Source organism: Lytechinus pictus, chromosome 9, assembly GCF_037042905.1.
Source record: "Lytechinus pictus isolate F3 Inbred chromosome 9, Lp3.0, whole genome shotgun sequence".
Lineage (NCBI taxonomy): Eukaryota > Metazoa > Echinodermata > Echinoidea > Temnopleuroida > Toxopneustidae > Lytechinus > Lytechinus pictus.
Genome location: NC_087253.1, coordinates 24,709,742 through 24,734,097, shown reverse-complemented (window position 1 = coordinate 24,734,097; position 24,356 = coordinate 24,709,742). Strand labels below are relative to the sequence as shown.

The 24,356-nt window shown below is 38.0% G+C and overlaps 2 protein-coding genes across 2 annotated transcripts; both read left to right on the top strand.

Annotated features, from left to right (window-relative positions):
- The first annotated feature begins 10,080 nt into the window (after positions 1-10,080).
- Positions 10,081-15,243, top strand: LOC129268644 (uncharacterized). The gene is made up of 3 exons (XM_054906172.2): positions 10,081-10,168; positions 10,639-10,899; positions 12,805-15,243. The coding sequence occupies exons 1-3, from the start codon at positions 10,114-10,116 to the stop codon at positions 13,095-13,097; spliced, it is 609 nt and encodes a 202-aa protein (XP_054762147.2). The 5' UTR covers positions 10,081-10,113; the 3' UTR covers positions 13,098-15,243.
- Positions 15,244-17,857: 2,614 nt separating this feature from the next.
- LOC129268646 (uncharacterized) lies at positions 17,858-22,738 on the top strand. Its single transcript, XM_054906174.2, has 3 exons — positions 17,858-17,966; positions 19,059-19,319; positions 20,419-22,738. The coding sequence occupies exons 1-3, from the start codon at positions 17,876-17,878 to the stop codon at positions 20,664-20,666; spliced, it is 600 nt and encodes a 199-aa protein (XP_054762149.2). The 5' UTR covers positions 17,858-17,875; the 3' UTR covers positions 20,667-22,738.
- The last annotated feature ends 1,618 nt before the right edge of the window (positions 22,739-24,356 follow it).

The following is a 24,356-nucleotide window of genomic DNA, read 5'->3' as shown; positions in this document are numbered from 1 at the left end:
GTCGGCCAACTTTCGACGAAAGCCTTCCAGCTCTCCATTGTGATTTGACTTGCATTTTCAAAGGAATTGGTGCATTGTAGAGAGTTTCCCCGTATAGTAAATGCGAAAAGTCTGGAATGTGTGATTTATGAAATATATTCTGATCATCATGAACGAAGAAAATGAATTTCACTGAATTCTATGTTAAAAGCATGCAAATAAAAAAGAGCATTTGAGAGCCTATATGTTTTGGTTACACACTTAACATGTTGGGCAACATAATTTCCACTGTGTTGGGTAATGTATGTTGGTAAAAAAGTATATTCTGGGCAATTGTTATCCAACTGAGCAAATTTATTACCCATTTATTAGTTTTTATTACCCAATTGGGGCAGGTTTTAACCAATAGTTGTGTAGACAGTATGTTGCCAGGGGTTGCTTAAAAGTTTTTAAAAGTGTATGATAAACACATCTGAAATTTTGATAGTTTCACTTCATTGTCAGATAAAAAGAAGGGTATATAAAAAACCGCATTTTGTGTAATACATTGATAAATTAAGAAACAATTAAGAGAAGGAAGTATTTAACGCGTTTTAATACACTTAAACAAAATATAATAAGCAGAAATGGAAAAAGAAATAGAATTAGATATAAAGAAATTATTTCGAATATCTTAAATTTTCACAATTATTTTAATATAAGGGTTTTAGATAATTACTAACTAGAATATCAAGCCTACACGTAATATTGGTTATTGTATACATACATGCTTTCCAAGACATACAATGTCGACCTTTTATGTCAAAATAGGTCTTTTTTTTTTCACAGGAAAGCCTAAATTAATGTGACGATAATAAAAATCATGACTTATCTCCCGCTTGAGTAGCAATTATGCCAAGCAACATCAATGTAATAACAAAGACGCCATTGTAAAATACACTTTCTAAAGTAGAAAGCTAAAACTGACGATCAGAAGGCAACAGTTGAAATTGAAAATTTGCAATGATTACTGAAATAAATTTGGTTAACGAAGAGATGATGATTGGGAAATTAAAGCTTTACCAAGCGATGTTGCGAAAATATAGCGGTAAAAATAGCTTCCTGAACTAAACATACACCCAGGTGATCACCCCTGGAATAATAACTGGGAGAAATATGAATCTCGAAAATGAAATATGACATAACATTCCGTGATTTGTTTTTAATTTCTGCCAATATTCAAAGTTATGACAATGATGTATGAGTGGGCGTCATCAGTGTAGGAGGGGGGGGGGGGGGGGGAGGTTCTCGGCATATGGCCCAAAGTACTTTGATGACTTTTATGGATTCCCTTTTTTTCAATTGAATCATTATAGGGATTATTACACGACCCAGATCGATCTTCTTCGTTCTTTGTACCACCCCGTATTCTTCCTCCTCGTTTTTAGTTTTGTTTGTTTCATTTTTTTTTTTTTTGGGGGGGGGGGGGGTATTCTTAACTAATTGCAAAAGAGTTGTATCATTGTAGAGTTGTCATTACGGGTATGGGAGAAATAACATTAGCGTACAGATGGGGCTTGCATTTCCGCCCAAAAAGTTCCACGAATAAGAAAAAAAATGTGAAAATAGATATTATTTGTTAGATATTGTGTCAAAATGTCACTTACTTCGCTCGCTCGTGACTTTCTCGAAATTGTCCCACATACACTATATTGTGTCCCCTCAAAATATCTGGACAATTACGCAAATGGTTGAAGTAATAAATCATGTCTTCTTTCTTGTAAATTTCAATTGAAGGAATCTTCAAACGGGAGTTTACGGAGGGGGGCGTTAAAGTCATGCTTAGTGCTGACGTGCAATCTTATTGATTAATACCATGTAATAGGTCCATGTTAATACACAGTCGCGCGTGTCCTCCTAACATGAATTTGAGTAGTCTACTAATGTAGACCCACATCTGCAGTGTGTGTATCACTGACAGCTGATTCAAGGAGTCTAAATAGAAGACTAGGTCTACTGTGGTATGACTCGCTTCGCTAGCCCTTTCAGGCTGGTTTGCTTCGCAAACCAGCAGCAGCGCGCTTCGCGCGCTGAGATTTCACCTCATGAGCCATTCAGCAGTTCAGAGCATGCATAGCAGACTAGAGTTTGACCAATGCAGTGTTGCCTTATATTCGGCACGCTACTGGTGGGTGTTTCATAAAGCTGTTCGTAAGATACGAACGACTTTAAGTCATACTTAACTCATTGTGAAACATCCAAAGGAGTCCACCTTTTTACCCCTGTTCATCGAGAACATATGGATTGAGGGATGTAGGTCGTATGGATCACTTTGGATAAAAATCTAAAAAAGATATCTAGAAAAAAACCCACACAAAACAAACAAAACAAAAAACGACAGACAAACAGTCAAAAGGAGGATGGAGTGAGACATGGCCAATCCCCACTGCCCTCAATCCTTATTGGCTAATAATATCACGTGAAAACTGTCAGGACCGTCCATTGTATGCGTTCACGCCTCTTCACAGGGATGCACCATTGAGTTTCGCAGTATTTAACTCTATGGGCTGCACCTACTTTAAGCTAAACTGGGCGTTGTGGCGTGCGCCTGTAATCCAAGCTAAGTGGGGAAGTTACAAATTGATGCAGAGGTTCGAGCCCTGGTCACGTCTTTCGGACGGTGACGTTAAAGGTCGGTCCAGACGTAAATAATCATATCTGATTGATACACGTCTGACAAAACTCAAATACACACATACTTTAAGCTAGGGTTACACCAAAATTCTCCCGAATAATTTCGGACCGAATCAGAGCCTAGGTCCGGAATCATGGGCGGAAATCCCAGGGGGGACAGGGGGGACGTGTCCCCCCTACTCAAAATAGTAGGGGGGGACACAATATCAAATGTCCCCCTACTATTTTTGGTATTTTATGATGGTAAGAAATACATCATTCTAAATCGAAATAAAACATGCATTTGGGGACGAGTTGGGACGAGATGACCTTACTTTTGGGATGATATCCTTTTTTTTTGCTTGTCAAATTTTCCCGCCCCTTGTCCCCTTAGGCGGACCAGGGGGGCGAGGGGCCCGCCCCCCCCTCTTCTTGGCGGAGCAAAAAAAAAGAAAAAGGGAAAGAAGGAAGGAATAAGGGAGGGAAAGAGAGGAGAAAAAGAAGAGAAGGACGACGAGTGCATAAAATAAGATGAGGGGAAGACTTGGAAAATAAAAATAATCTTTCGTGCCACTATATAAAATTTTCGCTCGCGCTTCGCGCTCGCATTGCCTGTTAGTTGATTTACATATCTTGTTCAATATGGAGCTCGAATGTCAAGTTTGGAAGTCAATATACAAAACATATTTCACCTCGGAAATCGAACTTTCATTATTTTGTGTGATTTACAAATTGATTTTTTAAAAGTGTTCTGTAAAAATGTCAGTTTTATGGTCTGAATATTAACATTTGCTGCTTGCGCTGCGCGCTCGCAAATTTTGATTTATCAGGTACCTATTATTTCGTATATTTCATAAAGTTTTCAAAATAGCCCTTTGCAGGTCTGATTGTTAAGACGTATCAGCAAGCGCGCTGCACGCTCGCATTTTGATTGGCGAGTTATATATGTTTCAATATTGATTATACAACAAACTACTTAAAATCCCCTTTTCATGACAGTTTATTAAAAATTTTAGCTCGCGATTTGCGCTCGCATTAATGGTTGAAAATATATTAACTGATGCATCTTATTCTACAAAAGTGAAATGTTCAGTTTTTATGCCATAATATCATCAGATTTTGCGCCCTCATTAGGCATTAATAAATATGATATTAATTTAATAATCAAATTGTCCCTTTTGTTTCATCTCGCTTAGCAAGAGGAATAGGAAGATAGTCATCATTTTCATATGATGACATGTCGTATGGATGTCCCGGTCCTATGTCAAAACTCAGAGTAATAATAATAAAAATATCTTTTTTTTAAGTGCAATCCATATCCACCTTACAATTTTTCTACAAAGTGCTTGAAATTTAAAGCTGAAATTTACTCTTTTTTGCAGATCAGAATATCAAAGTTTCCTGATTTTCATGATTAAAGATGTATTTAGAATGCCTATGTTTATTCAGATACTCAACTTGTTCTCTATTTAAATCATTATCCAGTTTCAGATCACAATATCAAATTTTTTTCTGCTCGCGCTTTGTGCTCGCATTATTAATGTAGGAAGACCCCATATTACTCATCCTTTTCATGATTTACAAAACATGAACAGAGTGGCCCATTTTTAGGTCTAAATCTCGATTTTTTTTCTGCTTGCGCTTCGCGCTCGCATCAATTATTAAATTATATAGCTATCCTGTTCACGATTACAAAAACTGATTAAAATTTTCCATTCTTTTTTTAGAAAGTTCAAAATTTTTCAGCTCGCGCTCTCATTTTTTGATTGTTGAAATATGTAACGCCTTCATGGCTAAGTGCAAGCAGTCCTTAACATTTACCTTTTCAACAGGTACCAGTTCAAAACGTATATAAACATTTTCTGCTCGCGTTTTGAGCTCGCATTATCATTATTAATACTCATCCTTTTTATGATTTACAAAACATGAATAGAGTGTCTCGTTCAGTAAATATTATAGGACTAAATCTCGAAATTTTCCGCTCGCGCTTCGCGCTCGCATCAATTGTTTACTTGTATACCTATTCTGCTTTAGTTACAAAAAGTGCTTAGAATTTCCATTCTTTAGGTCAATATGTCAAAAAAAATTAGCTCGCACTTCGTGCTCGCATTATTTGATTGTTAAATGCTACTTTAACAGGTATCTTTTCCATCAGTTCATTTTTGCTCGCGCTTTGCGTTCGTAGTAATTATTAAGTTGCATACACATCTTTTTCAGAATAACAAACATTGCCCAGAATGTTCAAATTTTAGGAAAAAATACATAAAATTTCCAAAAAATTAGCTCGCGCTTCGCACTCGCATCATATGAATAAGGATTATGATATTATATATCAATTTATGAGAATAAAGCTAAGAAGTGACTAATGAGGACTACCCCTTCAAAGAAACAAACACAAATCATCTTCGAGCTGCCGATCGGGGAAAATATGGCTAAAACAAATTTCCGCCCCCCCCCCTATTGGCGAAGGCTTGATCCGCACCTGTGTCCCCCCTACCTTTTGGGAGAGATTTCCGCCCCTGTCCGGAATAGATCCCGAGTCGGAGCAAAATTGCCAAGAATTGCCCAATTGCCTCCCAGAATCCATGGACCTACTAGTAGGTCCATGCAGAATCTAACCGAATTCCATCCAAATACATCTAGAATGTGGACCGAACGAACTTTGTTGTGGCCACATTCGGGAGTATTTTGGAAGGTATTTGGCTGGTTTCGGACATATTAGAACGAGCCGGATCCCTCCACGAACGTTCCAAACTGATCCCTCCCGAGTTTTCTCGCATTCGGGGAAGGAGAAAAGGAGAGCGTTTCATGAAAGTATTTTGGCCGACAAGTCCTGTTTTATCCGACATTTACCCTGTAGCAAGAGTGTTTCTCAGCAAATCAAAATCAAGGACAGTTGTCAGATCTGACAACTTGTCGGACAATGATGAAACGCTCCCCAGTATGCTCCCGATTGATTCGGGGAGCTCCCCGAATCAGAGACGAATAGGTTCCGAATCCACCGAATCAGGCCATAATAAGTCTGAATTTATTCGAGAGGATTCGGTTTCGGTGTAACCCTTTGAAAGTGATTAAGAATATAGGGGTCGTTGTCTGCCCTGAAATAATATATCAAATACGAGGTGTGGGGGAGAGAAAGAACAAAATGAAAGGAGGAGGAGGAGCCTATAAATATATATATTTGCTTCTGAATTTTAGGACGAAACTATAGCCGATTTGAATAGTTTGAAGAAGCCCTTTATTTGTATTCACTTCTTTTCTTGCCTTATTTTATTTAATTAAAACAAGGTTGAACAATTTCCTTTTTGTACTGTCCCCTTTTCGTATAACTCGATCTAATACGAGCGTCGTTAACACAAATCTCAACGATTGGTCGTATATGCGTTTTGAGTTTTACGATTGAAAGTTTGAAACGTAATAATCATGGGTAATCAATATCATTGTAAAAGCCAATTGTGCATGCGATCGATCATTAGTCCAGACTAGGCACCACATAAAATGAACCAAACCTTGTTTTCGATATATTCAACGTATTTTATGGCTTCTGCACTCTAAAAAATATTGGGTAAAAATGTTCCATGAGGGTCCAACCAACATTGGCATTTTTATTTATCCAGTGTGATGAAAATTTTGCCCATTCTAATTGCTGCTTATTTTTTTTAACCTTACCGGACAATATGCTTCCCGCATTGGGTAAAATACTGCCCAAAATTAGTTGGACACATAAATACCCTCGTGCTGGTTAAAATTTTCCCAATATTTTTTTACAGTGTGGTAAGTTAGAGGGTGCTGATTCCGTATCCGAAGATGCCACTTTCGTAACTTTGAGCATTTTTCGCAAATTTACCAAATCCAAATATGGCCGCCAAAATATGGAAATCAATCAAAATTGCACACATTGTGAAATCGTGAAACAGGAGTGAACTAATGACTGAAAACATGATTTAAAAAAAATATTCATTTTCTTGATTAGGAATCATGATTTCAGACAATCTCATACAACACTTTATGCATTTTATAGTCAAGTAAATCCAAATTCTGTCAAAATTATTTTTCCCAACTGACATTGATCAAAATATAGTTAGGATCGTATGGAAGCCATTTGGAATGTTGAAATACAGCATTTATCACAAACATGACATAAGAAATGATATATTTCGTTAGCAATCGTGTTTTCAGACAGTACTTCACTCAAAGATGACATAACATGTAATGCAGTGCTCACTCCTGTGAAAATGATACATTACCCACCCGTTCGCATTGCACATATTAGAGTATACAGGCGTCTTTGGCAGCCATTTTGAATATCAAGGAAATAACTATTTGAATAATTTGATTACTTTCAAACAGGGAACAGATGATCATCCTCAATTGACTTTGTTCTTTTTATATTCTCCAATTGGAATGATGAATAAAATCTAAAGAATAATATTAATTCGGTACACAAATTTTTACTGAATTTTCAGTCAACATAGAAGAAGGAGACAAAGAAGAAGAAGAAGAGGAAAAAGAATAAAAAGAACGAGAAGAAGAAAAATTAATTATTCCCAGGGCCCTGTTAATCATAGATGAAGAAGAAGAGGGAGGAGGAGAAGAAGACAAAGAAGAAGGAGGAGGAGGAGAAGAAGAAGACAAAGAAGAAGAAGAGGAAGAAGAAGAAAAAGGAGGAGAAGAAGACAAAGAAGAAAAGGAAGAAGAAGGAGAAGAAGACAAAGAAGAAGAAGAGGAAGAAGAAGGAGAAGAAGACAAAGAAGAAGAAGAGGAAGAAGAAGGAGGAGCAGGAGGAGAAGACAAAGAAGAAGAAGAGGAAGAAGAAGAAAAAGGAGGAGAAGAAGAAGGAGGAGCAGGAGAAGAAGAAGACAAAGAAGAAGAAGAGGAAGAAGAAGGAGAGGAGGAGGAGAAGAAGACAAAGAAGAAGAAGGAGGAGCAGGAGGAGAAGAAGAAGAGGAAGAAGAAGATGAAGAAGGAGGAGGATTAGGAGGAGAAGATAAAGAAGAGAAAGAAAAAGAAGAAGAGGAGGAGGAAAAAGAAAGAAGAGACAATGGTGAGGAGGGGGAGGAGAAGGAGGGGGAGGAGAAGGAGGGGGGGGGGGGGAGGAGGAGGAAGGGGATAAATAGGAGATGACGAATGTGAATAACCGCCCAGTATTAATCGTAAAGGACAAGTCCACCCCAACAAAAAGTTGATTCTAATAAAAAGAGAAAAATCTAACAAGCATAACACTGAAAATTTCACCAACATCGGATGTTAAATAAGTTGACTTTTTAAAGTCTCACTTAATTTCACAAAACAGTTATAAAATGCACTTTGTTGTCAGTATGCAAATGAGGGGATTGATTACATCACTCACTCACTACAGCACCTCTTTTGAATTGTATTATTTAAAATATTCCCTGAACAAGTGGATTTACCATTATTTTAACATTAATGGTTCAGTCAAGTTCAGTCAAGGTATTATTCTGTCAAATAAGTAAAAAAAGAAGAAATATTGCCAATTCAAACAATGAAAAACAAAAAAAATAGTGAGTGAGGGACATTATTGACTCTCTCATTTGCATATCACCGAGTTGTGCATATAACTGTTTTGTGAAAAATAAGCGAAACTTTAACATGTAATAACTTTCTTATTTTACATCCGATTTTGATGAAACTTTCAGCAATATTCTTGTTAGATTTTTCTCTACTAATTCAAATCAACATTTTTCTGGGATGGACTTGACATGTAAAAATTATGCATGGTTGAGTTCTGCAATCATAACGAAATACCCCTTTCTGGGGAAACCTCCTCCGCAAGTACCTCAGGGACAGTGGCGGATCCAGGATTTCCCCCAAAGGGTGGGGGGGGGGGGACATTTTCCCGAGGAAAATTTCACAAGAAAAAAAAAAGGTGCTCACAAAAAAGTGAAGGTCATTTCTCCACGTAAAATCTGGCAAGCCCAAAAAAGGTCTTCACTTGTGTATGAACGACATATTCCCATTAAAATTATATGCCGTTACTTTCAAAGGGGGGCACACTTATGTTAGATAACGGCATAATTACATTAAAATTTTTGACTATGGCTCTCAAGGGGGGGGGGGGGGCACGGGCCGAATGTGCACCCCCTGGATCCGCCACTGCTCGTTGACACATGTTTTCTGAAATCAGATCATCACTTATATCCACTACAATGAGATGTAAGTGATCAAAATAGGGTGTTTTTTTCTTATTTCTACTGGTACTTTGTCATACTCCACCAGTACACTCTCGAATTATCCTCGTATCTATGAACATTGATGCTTAGTCACACTGATGAAACAACCCCAAACCTTTACGGATGGTCACTCTAATTCCTCCTGTAATAAAAAAAAAAACTATTTTTATAACTAATAATCATAATATATATATCGCATATGAGGCGCCAATTATCTACTTGCCTATTCAATGGCGCACGATATATTACCCCGGCTATAGCTCCAGCTGCTAAAACTAGTATTTTTTCACAAAAGTCCACCATCATCCCCCCAATGTCCATCTTGAGGTACCCCCCAAAAAAAACCACATCCACCCTCATAATCAACTTGGTTGCTTCGTTCCCTCGCTTACCATAAATTGCCCCACCCTATACTATGTGTCAGTGAATGATGACAATAATAAAATTAATAATAATAACAATCATAATAATGATAATAAAAACAATAATATTCATACTATTAATGATTGTTTATTTCAATAGTTTTTGAATGAATTCTTATGTTGGATATATGCCTATGTTTTCGTCTACATTTTGTGTAATTATTTCAATTTATGAATGTTTATTCATGTATATTTCTATGATGTGAACATAAATTATAATGTAAAGGAGATAAATTTCCTAAATGTACAACTAAACAAGATCACTGGTTTACATTGTGTCTAGGGGAGTGTGTCATCAACATCTTTGTCAGACAAGTTGTGAGATCTGACAACTTTCCTTGATTCTGATTGGCTGAGAGACACTGTTACTATGGTAACTTTCGGATAAAACAGGTCTTGTCGGATAAAACGTCCGACAAGTCCTTTCATAAAACGCTTCCCAGAGGAAACTTATCTCTAATCATCTCAAAAGTTAAAACATGACGTTCTTATCCTTTTTTAAAGGGGGAAAAGTCACTGAAATGTGAAGTATTACACTCTAAATTGCAGAGAAACAATAAGGCACCTGAAATAAAATTAAAACTTATCGTTGACACTTCCCAGAGTATTTTTTTTTTTTGGGGGGGGGGCGGAGGTTTGAGTAGAGGGGCTCCCAATCTTCTAAAATTCTGGCTACGCTACTTCCTTCCAACTTTTCAACACAAGTAAGAGAACCAAGGCCAATACAATTGAAGTATACCACGATCCTGACGATAAGGTACTTGAAATGAAATTAATACTCCTTATACTTTAACACTTCCTACATCTCCTACCTGCGTCGATGGTCAATCATTTTGAACTTCAAAAGATTGGGAAAACTTGTATCGAAAATGGCGTCTTTCTTTCTCGCTCTGATCGTATTCGGATTCGCAGCTCAGGCCAATGGTAAGTGACTATTTTTATCTTCATTTTGTTGATCAAGAATCTTTTTGTCATCGCTGTAATATTATGATTCTCGATTTTTTAATATACGATGATATTACCAAGGAGATGGGAGTCTAACCAAGGTATTAAAATGTATTACCTTGATTGCGGAGCCATTACAAAACTGCGCCCCTACGTTGGACTAGCTATGCGCCCCTACCCTTTTGGTCCTTGAAATTTTGACACCACTGGCTCTCTATGTTATTCATCAGAGTTTAAATCAGTGAAATTTGAATTTACAGAGGATCAATTAAACCTGATTATGTGCATCATCTTCATTTTCCTTTCCCTTCATTTCTCCTCTCTATTATTTTTTTTTTGTGCTCCCGAAAGTAGGGCACTCTGGGCACGCGCCTCCTCGCACCCCCCCCCCCCCCCGATACGATACTGACATAAACTTTCCACCGTCACCTCTTCCCTTTTTTTAACAGCTTGGCCATTCCGAGGCAACATCCCTGGCGACGACGAAGACGGTTACGGCGTCGATCTCTCCTTATCCTCCGTCTGCCATCTAGCCTTCGTCGAGAACGAGAATAAATACGAGGAATCGTTCGTCCATTTCATGCTCGAGGTCATCTGCCCGTCACTCCTCGATGACGATGACGAAGGGTCGGGGGAGGGGTCCGGTCACGGGCTGGCTTGGTTAGCCACGCACGGCAACGGGTTGCGGATTTTGGGCTTCGAAGATATAGGTACGTTAGTTAGAGGTGGCGAAGACGATAATGATGACGATGATGATTAAAACGAAGGTTGTGGTGGTGGTTTTGATGTTTGTGATATGGTAGTGGTGATGGTGATGATGACGATTAGAATGAAGACAATGGTGTCAGCAGTGATAATAGTTAAATGATAAAGATGGTGGCAATGATGATGATTATGATGAGCATGAAAATAGTGGTGGTGGTGGTGAAAACAGCTAAATACTGTCGGAAAGTGGTGAAAATGATGACACTGACTCCGTGTAATGATTTCGTAGATGGGGCTGATAATTGGGAGGAAATTACACTTTTAAATAATCTGATTATTTGGGACGAGCTTTCGTCCACTCCTGGAGACTTTTTCAAGCCAATTGATCAGTCATAAACTTTGCTGCCTGTGGTGGTGTGTACTTCCTTGTTTTTTATCACTGAACTTAAAGTTGAAGACAATGTATATCCAGAATAACTATTCGAAAATGACATTTTTGCAATGATGGTGACAGTATAGGTCAGAGGCCGCGGAAGCGGGGGGGGGGGGGGGGGGGGTTGAGCTTCAGCCCCTTCACTTTTTTCCAAAACCATGTACAAAAATGTAAAAAATGACCACATGGTTGTTATTTTTTGCATGCTCAGCCCCCCACTTTGAAAACCGTTCCGCTGCCGCTGTAGGTGATGTTGATATTGCTCATGTTAATGGCAATGGTATTTTTCAGTAGTAATCATTATGTTGGTAATAGCGATTATGATGATTATGATTAAAAATAATAATGTTGCGGATTATAATGATGTTGATGCTTATTATTGTTGGAATTGATGAAGATAATGGCAGGGGTGATGAGAATAATATTGCTGCTGAGAGTGGTGATGATAACAGTATGTGGTTTTATTATTGTTGGTCGTGATAATGATGATGGTTGTTGAAATAGGGATGATTGCGATGATAAGAGTAAGAAAAACATTGCTAATCATAACGGCAATGGAGATTCTGAAGATGATTATAATCACCCATAGGCGGATTCAGCTTTTGGCGAAAGGGGGGGGGGGGCGCACTGCCGAGCGGCGCACATATTTTTGCACTTCACCGGCGCCATAAAAGAAAATGTTGAAAAAGGGGTAAAGTCTGACCCTGTCAAATGCTCTTTTCAAAATGTAGGATTTCCAGTCATGCCATTTTGCATGACCACACGCAGATGATATTTCCGGGGGGGGGGGGGGGCAAGACTCGAAAATTTGGTGCACATCTCACATTTGCACATTTTTCATAGTTTTCATGAAATGTTAAGGGAAAAAATTGTTTTTCACAACAGCAGATCGCGAATGTCCCCCCCCCCCTTCCCCCTTGCTGCGTACGACCACTCCCTGAAGTCCACTTAAACATATCTCATTATAACAGAAAATATACATCAATTTAAACATATAATCTTTCTAAAACATATATAGAGAGAGATTGAAAAACTTATTAAAGAAAGAAACAAGCAAAAAGTAACACAAATTATGCATGTTATGTGCGATTTCAAAATCTCGTGTATTAACCCTTTTATCATGTTTATTGCGATGAGGCCAATACTTTTGTATATTAATAGAGATACAAGTTGTTTTTTTTACTATATTTGAGCGGCGCCTTCGGCGCCGCTCAAATATTAGGGGGGGGGGGGGGCGCCCCCTGGATCCGCCACTGTCACCAATTTCAAAGATAATTTTGCTACTGCCCTTGTTACTGGTAAAAGTGGCGATGATACTGACTATGACAACTGCAAAGAATAATCATTAATCGTGTTAATTGAAAGTTCCACCTTTTTCATTTTCTCTCTCATCATCATCATCATCACCACCACCATCATCATCATAATAATCATCATCATCACCCTCCTCCTCTTCATCATCCTCCTCAAACCCCAGTCCGAGCCCTCTCCACAGACCCAGCCACTCAGCAATACCTCCACAACACCGCCGAGCACATCTGCGGAACCGAATACTTCGCCCACCCCGGCATCGAGGCATTCTGCCACTTCCGCGAAGTGGGCATCAAAATCAACTTCTTAGATGGAGGAAGTGGTGATGGTAGCGGCGATGGGAGCGGGGAAGGTGGCAGTGATTCTAGCAGCTACACTAGCGATGGATACGGCTTCTCTATGTATTGGAGTAGCGGTATCGGTTATGGCGAGGCGGACAGCTTCTTGGAACTATCGTAGTTTGACAATCATAAGTTACCATGACAACCAATCATAAGTAGCAAGGGCATGGGCTGATGGGGGGTGGGGTGCACGTGCACCCTCCCACTTAGGCAGAGGAGTTCCAACACTAGCAAGCAAAACGAAATTCGTACCCTTCTTCTGCTTTCAACAGCTGATTTTCCCAAACTTTACTTCCACCTCCCCATGCTCAAACCAGCCTACGCCCATGAATAGTTTAGCAAAGTCAAATGGTTGAATATGACTTTTCACATTTTTTCTTTTATAACGGGGTTCTTATCTACATTTACGTGTATCTTTTAAATGTTTGGACGGATGAGTAGTGCTTTTTTCATGCACCTTTTTATTTTGAAAAGTTTGGTAAAGAACGATCATGCAGATTTGCTAATCATTAATTTAACTCCCATTTTCAATGGGAAAAGGGGTCCAGTGCCGATATAGCTCCAGGCTTTCATCAAAAGGTGGGATCTTCCATAATACAGAGCATATTATACAGATATTGCCTACCTAGAGTTTGAATATAACATTTCCTCTCCCTGACTGAGTTATATTTTTCCCAAGGGATTATATTTTGCCCGAAGCGCGCAGCGCTGAGGGAAAATGTTCTCCCGAGGGAAAAATATAACTTCGGAGGGGAGTTGAAATGTTATTTATTAAAACGATAGACCAGGCAATATCTGTTATATTGTATAGTCTATGTGGATTCGCCATCAGAGATTGCGTTCATCATCCGGCTCCAACCCGAAATTCTTGCTACAGCTCTGATCCATCTACGTCATAATAGAAAATATTTTGAAAATGCATCAAGCGCGTTCTTCATGCAATCGACGCGTTAACACTAGCGCGTACATCAAACTACCTGATTACGCAACTTGTAAGCAGCGAGTGACGTCACCTTCGTGAATATAACGCTGCAATGGACAATACAACGCAGTTATTCACTGAGGTGACGTCAAAACCTAGAATATAACAAATGCGATCCTCGCAGCTATGGTCACGTGTTGGCGTATTGACCTATCACTGATTCGAATCTACATAACCTATGTAATATATATATATATTCTTAGATTTCAAAATTTAAAAATATCAATTTCTAACAAAATATATAACAAATAAAATCTTGGTCTTAATATTCAACTTTTGTAATCAAACTTTTTAGAATAGCAATGAAAAATTAATTACATTTGATATTATAGTTTTTTTTTGTAATTCATGTTTTATTGATCCTTTTCATCAAAATATACATAACAAAACATTCATGGTATAATGGATCACATATTAAAGTTCAGATGACGTTGGCATATAAAATAACATGTCTAACATACAAAATATTATAAAATAAGAAAACATATATGTTTGTTTACAACAACAACAAAAAATCAGGCACTTGGCCTATAAAAAAATAAACATAACAAAAATAGCCTTCTGTTTTATCGCCTCTTTAAAGTATTCAGAATGATAGCCCACTTGCCATCATGTTTTTCTAATTTGCATTTCCTTTGTGCTATGGTATGTTCAACAGTTTCAAATGATAAAAGAAAGTTACAAAAATGGGGGAGAGTTTTGTTTCGTCACATCGACTTCTAAAATATATTGTTTACCTGACAGGAGCAGAAAGTTCAATATAAATATATTTCTGGGAATTTGGGGCTTACAGATACCAAAAAGAACATAACTTTCTGAGAGGAAATCAGGAAGATCTAGTGAAGCAAAAAGTGTACCAACATTATTCCAACATTGGTTAACGACATGGCAAAAATAAAAAAGATGCACTAGAGTTTCTGGTGATACTTTACAAAATGTACAAAGTGTATCCGTTACCTTGTTAATACGGAATAACCAAACCTTGGTAGGAATCAAATTATTAAGAATCTTGAATTGTAAAGCCCGAAGTCTCGTATCTATAGTAGTACGTAGAGGTAGTTTTAAGAGTTCTCTTACTTCTTCTTGTTGAAACCCATAGGTGTCTTTTAAACACCTATGTCTTTTGATATTACAGTACTGTCCAGTATCCATATTCTAATAGTAAACAAATTTTTCTTTCATTAATATATCAGTGATTTAATGTTTGACAGAAATATGTCAGTTTGTTGATGTTAGTTTTGATTTATAACAAAAATTAAATTTCTTCACCAGTGAACGATGAGATAGTGTTGCCGTTTTTGTAGTTATTTTTCTCTGAAAGGCCATTAACCTATGCTGGCTCCCCCATATTCTGATTTTTCCATTTTGTTATGTACTCCCCTTTTTGTGTCTTTATTTGTATGCAGTATATTGTTCTTCCATTTGAATTGTGTGTTCTATGTATTTAATGAGAATTTTTAAATTCATGAAATGAATGAATCTGGATGAGGTATGAAAGTGGGATTTTACTACAATGCAAACAAAATATTAACAAGCCATTAAGGGACATGGCACAAAAACTAACACTTTCCGGGGCAAAATGGAGAACCGCCACGAGCATGCATCATGAAAACAGCATGTTTGTGGGAAATAAATAAATACCGGTAACTAATCACAACTTTGTAAAAATTACTCAATGAAATGGGAAAATATTGCATTGCAACTTGAAGTTTTATTGACTTACCAGACCCTAAAAACTAATCACTTACAAAAACTGACGAGGGTTGCATCGTTCCCTCCCTTACACATGTTCCAAAACATATATTACCCTTACATATTATATAGGGGAAGGCGGGGTAAGTTGAGCATAGGGGCAAGTTGAGCCACCACCCCCAGGCCAATAATGAATGAGTCAGATATTGTGGTGGTGTCATGTATTGATGACCCATTGCATAACCCTCAACCCCACCACATTGTTTTCAACTTTGAAACAAAAAGTACTATTTTAGAGGGAAAATACAAACTTCAGCTAAAAAAGTAAAACAAAAAGGGTGTGAAATACATGAAGTGCTTTTTACACACACTCATTTTTTTAAATATACTAAAGAGATAAGAACAACATTGTTAGTCCAGGTATGGATCTTCATTTTTGTCATAGTCTCTTACATGATGGATGCATAAGAATTGTGTGGATGCGAAATTATCGGATTAAGTTCGGTCTGGGGTAAGTTGAGCCAGCCAACAAGTACCCTCTTGTCGAGGCCCTGTCGGCTGCTTTCCGAGCGAACATGGCAAAGCAAGGGAGAGAGCGAAGCAGAGCGCCGCGAGACAGGGCCTCTGGACATCTGACCCGAATTTCACCGACTTTCTTTTGTTTTTTATTGTTTTTACCAATTCACCGACCAAAAACTGGTCGGTGAAAATCATCCAATGAGAGCGCGGGCTGCTATGACGTCGTATTGAATATTCATGAGCTCATCTTGAATGGCGACCCGTGGATTCTTGGCGAAGAATGACGACGAAATATCAAAGAGCATTGAATATGCCTCTAAAATGCTGAATATTGACCGATTTAAGGATTTGCAAGTCGATAAAATTAACTCTGCACTGAAAGGACGAGATGATTTTGTAAATATACCCACAGGATATGGAAAAAAATTTATCTTTCATGCGATTCCACCGGTCGAACCGGGGCGTCGATTATCGATCTCCGCTGTGCAGTGCAGTGAGGGAAGCTGGGGTGGAGTTGCTGGGAGTTGACTCGAGTCTGACCAGCGGCTGAGCATTATCTCCCGGGAAGTTTCGGAGCGGTGATGGGTCTGTTACGGCCAGTAGTAGTAGTAGTAGTAGTAGTAGTAGTACCACTACTTGTAGCATTTTGCAGGTTATATCCCCTTTAGTGTCCCGCAATTAAATGAATCCCCTGCAGAATAATGGACTACTATACTATATAGTATTCCGAACCCAAAACGAAACAGCTCTGACATTTCATTGGTTTACTCGGTGACCAGTAATATCATGACTCGTGTATATTCATTAGGAAGACGTTCCTCATGAATATATAATTCAGTTCAGATGTCAAGAGGCCCTGGCTCGCGCCAGGCCTAATTCGCTTTAGGGAATCCCTCGCTTCGCACGGGAAGCAGCCGCCAGGGCCTCGACAAGAGGCTAGCCAACAAGGGGCAAGTTGAGCCATGGTAACTCTTCTGGTAATGTATAAAAAAAAAAAAACCTTAAAAAGCCATCGATATGCAGGCAGAGAGGAGCAAATTTACATGACTGTTCTTTTCATTTTAGAGGATGTTAGTATTTATACAGAATTAGCAAGTGAAAATACTTTAAATAAAAAATTGACATGGTGGTTCTTCCCCCATACATTTTGTACATAGTTTTTGTTGCTCAACTTACCCCAGAAGGTGGCTCAACTTACCCCACAGATGGGGCAAGTTGAACCATTTTACATCTCTTTTTTCAAAGGTGACAATGACTTTCAGTGTGGGGGTAGAAAGTTATATATAGTGAAAAACATTTCAGAAGAATTAGATTTAAAGGCAAGGTACTTATTTCTATAAGATCGTATCATATTATATCAATTCTAACATTCAAAAAGCAGAAAGTGTCACAACTTACCACACCTCCCCATACACTAAATTGCAGGGACACGATAAACAAAATTATAACTCGTGATTGTCGACACTTCCCAGAGTAATTTTTTTTTTGGGGGGGGGGGCGGAGGTTTGGGTAGAGGGGCTCCCAATCTTGTAAAATTCTGGCTATGCTACCTCCTTCCAACTTTTCAACACAAGTAAGGAAACCAAGGCCAATACATGTGAAGTATACCACGATCCTGACGATAAGGTACTTGAAATGAAATTAATACTCCTTATACTTAAAACACTTCCTACATGTTCTACCTGCATCGATGGTTCCTCATTATGAACTTCAAAAGATTGGGAAAACTTGTATCGAAAATGGCGTCTTTCTTTCTTGCTCTGATCGTATTCGGATTCGCAGCTCAGGCCAATGGTAAGTGACCATCTTAATCTTTATTTCGTTGATCAAGCATCTTTTTGCCATAGCTGTAATATTATGCTTTTCGATTTTTTAACATACAAGTTAACCAAGGAGATGGGATCTTAACCAAGGTATGAAAAGGTATTACTATGATTACGGGGCAAACAAATAACAGTGCCCCTTCGCCAGGGCTAGTGTTAAAGGGGAATCCAGCCTTGGCCATAAAATGTTGTGTTGGGAAGAAGAAAAATAAATTAAACAGAATGGTGAAAGTTTGAAAGAAATCGGACAAGCAATAAGAAAGTTATAGCTGCTTTACAATTGAGATCACTAATACTATGTAGATTTCAAATTGGCAACTGGGTAAGTAAATTATGACAAGGGGCAAGGACAACTTTCCCATAGGCCATGTACTTTATTATCAGGGATTTGTGGTTTTCTCTTAAGTACCCATTCCCCTGGGGCAGTAATCTAAATATAACCCAGGTAGTATATTGTTTTATGTCCTCATGAAACAAAAATATAATTTGAAATAAAACTTTTGGGAAAAATGACATTTTAGCCATAATATGTATTGGAGTACATGGAAGAGTAGTCCTTGCCTTACATCACTATGACATCCCATATGTGGCCAATTTGAAGTCTCCATGGGTATAGTGATTACCAATATATACAACTTTTAAAAATCCATAACTTTCTTGTTGTTTGTCCAATATTGTTCAAACTTTCACCTATCAACTTGTCTGATTTTTCTTTTCCTTATAAAAACAAGTTTTTATTTGGGTTGGATGCACCCCTACCCTTTTTGTCATTCTAACTTTCTAAATTTTGACGCCACTGCCTCTTTTTATTATACATCAGATTATAATTCAGTGCAATTTGGGATTGCAGAGTATCAGTTCAATGTGATTACGTGCATCACTGGGCAAGCCTTTCTGTTCATTTTCCTCTCCCTTGATTTCTCCTCTTCGTCCTTTCTCCTCTCCATTTTTTTTGCGTCCCCCGAAAGTGGCACTCTGCATGGGCACGCGCCTCCTCGCACCCCCCCCCTCCTCATAAGATACTGACATCAACTTTCCACCATCACCTCTTTATTTTTAACAGCTTGGCCATTCCGAGGCAACATCCCTGGCGACGACGAAGACGGTTACGGCGTCGATCTATCCTTATCCTCCGTCTGCCATCAAGCCTTCGTCGAGAACGAGAATAAATACGAGGAATCGTTCGTCCATTTCATGCTCGAGGTCATCTGCCCATCTCTCCTCGATGACGACGACGAAGGGTCGGGGGAGGGGTCCGGTCACGGGCTGGCTTGGTTAGCCACGCACGGCAACGGGTTGCGGATTTTGGGCTTCGAAGATATAGGTAGGTTAGAGGTGGCGAAGATGATGATAAATACGAACGTTGTGGTGGTGGTGGTGTTGATGTTTGTGATGATGACGATTAGAATAAAGACGATGGTGTTGGCATGAAATGATAAAGATGGTATCAATGATGGTGATGATTATGATGAGCATGAAGGTGATGGTGTGTGGTGGTAATAATGATGATGGCAGTGGTGATGAGAATAATTGCTACTGATAGTGAAGGCGGCGATGACGATATTACGTGGTCGTATTATTGTTGGTAGCGATGATGATGGTGGTGGTTGAGATAATAGGGATGATTGCGATGAGAACGATAAGAAAAACATTGCTAATTGTAATCGCAATGGCGATTCTGAAGATGATTATAATCACCAATTTCAAAGACAATTTTGCTACTGCCCTTGTTGCTGAAAATAATAGGTATAAGAGATTCCTTCGCTTTTTTCTACGAGGACTCTACAACGCATCGATTCCTTTTAAAATGCAATTAAAATCACATTGGAGACCTGCATTTTCAAATGAAATGGTGCGTTGCTGAGTATGTCTCCGTTGTAAATGCAAATTAGTGGCGATGATAAAATAATGACAACTTCAAAGATTAATCATTAAATCGTGTTTTTTGAAAATTCCACTTTTTTTCTTTCTCTTGCCCCGATCTCATCTCATTTCTTTCAAATGTTTCTCCTTTGACGTGGGCATCCATTACTTCATTAATTACTTATCATTAACTTACATCCCTACGACCACTTCCTTTCCCTAAATCCTATGGCCTTCTTATTGTGTCATTATCCTAAAACAATCATCTCTCCATAAAAATCTATTCTCCTTCCATCTCCCTAAACAAACCTCCACCCACCATGCCTCTCCATATAAACCACCATGCCCTCACCACCACCACCACCATCATCATCATCACCATCCTCCTCCTACTCATCAACATCATCATCATCACCATCATCATCATCATCATCATCATCATCATAATCATAATCATCATCATCATTATCCTTCTCCTCCTCCTCATCATCATCACCACCACCGTCATCCTCCTCATCATCATCACCCTCCTCCTCTTCATCATCCTCCTCAAACCCCAGTCCGAGCCCTCTCCACAGACCCCGCCACGCAGCAATACCTCCGCGACACCGCCGAGCACATCTGCGGAACCGAATATTACGTCCACCCCGGCATCGAGGCATTCTGCCACTTCCGCGAAGTGGGCATCAAAATCAACTTCTTAGATGGAGGAAGTGGTGATGGAAGCGGAGAAGGTGGCAGTTATTCTAGCAGCTACAGTAGCGATGATGGATACGGCTACTCTATGTTTTCAAGTAGTTACGTGTAACTATCGTAGTTTGGCAACCATAATTATAAAAAAAGATAAATCTTGAGTAGCTTAACAAATTTGAATTGTTAAATATAGTGGCTTTTCAATTTTTTTTAATAGGGTAATTAGTAGTGATCTTTTTCACCATGACAACCATGACAACTAATCATAATTAAATACTAGTATAATGGCTTTTCACATTATTTTTCTTTTATAATGTGATTCTTATCAATACTTATCAATACAATGTGTATATCTTAAATTTATGGATGTTGGATTAGTAGTGCTTTTATGTGCACTTGTGTGTTGAAAGTTTTGTACAGAGAGATAATGCAGATTTGCTAATCATTAATTTAGCTTTCATTTTCGATGGGAAAAGGGGTCCAGTGCAGCTACACACTGCAAAAACTCCGGTGTTTATTTAACACCAGCCTGGAATCTATATATGTCCACACGAGAGAAGTATTGAAAGAACACCAGTTTGAAATCAAACCGATGCTGTTTTAATACTAATTGGTATTGTACAGTGCATATAAAAAAAAGTTTACACTTTGAAAAAGCCCTGGGAATTAAAAAATATACATCATGTGGGTAATTTTTTCACATATAATCTTGGGTTTGGGTCTCATCTATCAAATGAAAGTAAAAGTTTTGACAGAATGTTACACTTGAGTGAGCACTGTCCATTTTGGTAAAGCTCGCAGAAATCTTTTTGCGCAGAAATGCTTGTTTTCACACTGTGTCAAGGAGAAAGGGCGAAAACAAACTTACCCTGCGAAACATTTCTCATACATTTCCCTTGCACTTTTGGTCAATTGAAATAAAACGGATACATTCAAGCATTTTGTAACAATTTTGCCACCCAAATTGAAATTTTAACACTGAGTAAGCACAAACTTTACCTTTTTGTGCCAGCTGGATCTGAGGACATAACTAAATCTGAACAAAAGTTTATATCAGACATCCCCAGCATTTTTTCACTAAGTTTTTATCATTTAAAGTGGGTTTACATTTCATTTTTCATTTAAAACTTGTTTCTTCACACTTTTTCCAAGCTTGAAAATGATTAACAAAATGAAAATCAAGCCTAAGCCATTTCATGTAAATCACAGCTCAGTGTAAAGCAAATATCGTCACAATAGTCTCGGTGAGTGGGGAAGTGTGGTGGGGCGCAATGCACTCTTCGAAGTGTTTTGGGCAAGGAAACAAGTTAGAAAAGGTAAAAGATTTCTTCAAATCAATTTTACTAGCTAAATTCCACGTGTTCTTCATAATTAAGGTCTACTTATATTCGCATAACTATTTCAAAGTTCTGCGCAAATCATTTTTCACTAACTTTTCAAAGTAAGTGGTGCTCACTCAAGCGGAAATATTTTTCAACAGTTATATCGTCGTTTGCTTAAATAGATCTGTACTAATGTTAAAATGTGGAAAAATCTTCAGGATATTACAAATGCATAATTTTACAGGATTTTTTTCTAAGTGTAACCTTTTTTTTTATACGCACTGTATAAACACATACATGTATCTGGTGTTAGAACAAAACCAAACTGGTGTTGTTTAACACTTCTCTGGTGTGGACATATATAGATTCCGGGCTGGTGTTAAATCAACACCGGATTTTTTTCAGTGCAGGCTTTCACCAAAAGCTTGGATCTTTACTGGTACAGAATCCATATTCTTAGATTTCAAGAAAAAAAAGTAAATTACCAACAAATTATAACAAACAAAATCTTGGTCTTAATATTCAACTTTTGAATTCAAACTTTTTAAAATAACAATGAAAAATTACTAAATTACTAATAGTATATAATAGTTTATAGTTCTCTCCAGTATCCATATGTTCCACTCTCAAATAATGTTCTAATTGTGAACAATGTAGTGTGGTAGCTTTCACGGTACACTATGATATTTCTTGGGCAAGTGTTGGTCCTGAAAAGGACCACCCAAACTCAACGTCCTTAACAGGACCCATACTCGCCCGAGAAAAATCATGGTGTACTGTGAAACCTACCACACTATTCGTTTTTGCCATGGAAAAATTCAGAAGTTACAATAAACGATTTGCTCTTTGATTGTTATATAAATGATTTACTGCTTGAAATATGTCACATTTGTTGATGTTAGTTTTGATTTATAACAAAAATTAAATTTCTTCACCAGTGAAAAATGAAAGAGTCCATGTGAGACATCACTAGACATTCTCATCATGAAATCTTGTGACTTCTTTTGGTAAAGATAATTCAAATTTCTTGATCCAACAACAGTCACAGTCTACACAATGTTCAAATCATTTCTATAGGGAGATTCCCACATGGGCAGGAGAGGTGGTCTTGCACGATTTCCTAAGAACTTTTCTTTCCTCTCTTTAGCTGATATCTAGATTCAACAAATAAATCATTCTGTTTTGGAAAACAAAAGGAAAGCAAATTCAAAATAACAACAACAACAACCACATGGAATGTGCAAACGGATAACTCACATATTCACAATCACATTGATTCTTAACACAAGAGGCTTTTTTGTGCAAAATCCATGTCCGAAACTCAATGTCTGTACTTAACATATTTTCAACATTCCAAAACCAAGTTTGCTCAAATGAATGTTACCTGTGTTTGTGATTTAGATCTAATAGCATTATCTGAGGCTCTCCCACCACTAAATATTGCTAAAGCATATTAAAGCATATATATGGCTTTTCAAATTGGGATATCACATAAACACATCACATCTAGACCTTACACCGTGTTAAAAGAAATAGAAATAAGTCTTTGTTTCATCAGGGTTCTGTTTAAAAAAGACTTGTGATAATAATAATAAATGATAATAATAGGCATTTATATACATGTAGCACCATCTACCTCGAAATATTCTATTCCGAGGCGCGATGTTATTATCATTATTACCCCGGCTTTAGCTCGAGCTGCCATTCAGCGCTCATGCATTCATGGAATTAATCCTGCCGGGTACCCATTCACCTCACCTAGGTTGAGTGCAGCACAATGTGGATGAATTTTTTGCGGAAGGAAATTACGCCATGGGTGGGATTCGAACCCACGACCCTCTGTTTCAAAGTCAGAAGACTAATCCACTGGGCCACAAACACTCCACAAATAACATAAAAAACAACAAATTGTCAATTTCTGTAACGAGTTTATCATTACAAATTTGCTATTGTATCAGGTTCTATGAAACTGAGCCCTTGGTTCATAAGGAAGCATGATAACTTGTCAGAAAACAATCATAGGCCAGACAGCTTGAAGGCCTATCTGAGGGACCTGATAATGAGGATCAATGCCTTACTGATTAAGAACCAGAATCATCAGGGGAGTACTTCACAAAGCATCTTGACAGTGATTTTCACAGACAAATTTGTTCTCAGCCAATCAGATTCAAGGATTTCAGTAGCTTATAACATTTGTCACACTGGATCTTGCCACAAGAAAGCTGCTCTACCGACCAAGCTTCCCATTTCACAAAGTTTTCACTGACCTGTAAATTGAAACGGAAAAGAAAGTAAAGAATTTGATTTGATTTTAAATGGTATTCATTAAAATTTAAAGTCGGCCATTATTAAAGAAAACCACTGTAAATCTTCATAGCTCCAAAACTGCTAAATCTTTGTGATCTTTTCTTACAGATTTGTAGTGATAAAGACTGGTGTTTTACCTACCTCTCAGTACCATTCATGACTCTAAGAGATCCATA

What these genes read in the sequence shown, in the direction of transcription:
- LOC129268644 (XM_054906172.2), top strand. Translation starts at nt 10,114, where the DNA reads ATGGCGTCTTTCTTTCTCGCTCTGATCGTATTCGGATTCGCAGCTCAG. An exon ending in ATTCGCAGCTCAGGCCAATG is followed by an intron (nt 10,169 to 10,638) that starts GTAAGTGACTAT and finishes TTTTTTTAACAG; the next exon opens with CTTGGCCATTCCGAGGCAAC. An exon ending in TTTGGGCTTCGAAGATATAG is followed by an intron (nt 10,900 to 12,804) that starts GTACGTTAGTTA and finishes CTCAAACCCCAG; the next exon opens with TCCGAGCCCTCTCCACAGAC.
- LOC129268646 (XM_054906174.2), top strand. Translation starts at nt 17,876, where the DNA reads ATGAACTTCAAAAGATTGGGAAAACTTGTATCGAAAATGGCGTCTTTC. An exon ending in ATTCGCAGCTCAGGCCAATG is followed by an intron (nt 17,967 to 19,058) that starts GTAAGTGACCAT and finishes TATTTTTAACAG; the next exon opens with CTTGGCCATTCCGAGGCAAC. An exon ending in TTTGGGCTTCGAAGATATAG is followed by an intron (nt 19,320 to 20,418) that starts GTAGGTTAGAGG and finishes CTCAAACCCCAG; the next exon opens with TCCGAGCCCTCTCCACAGAC.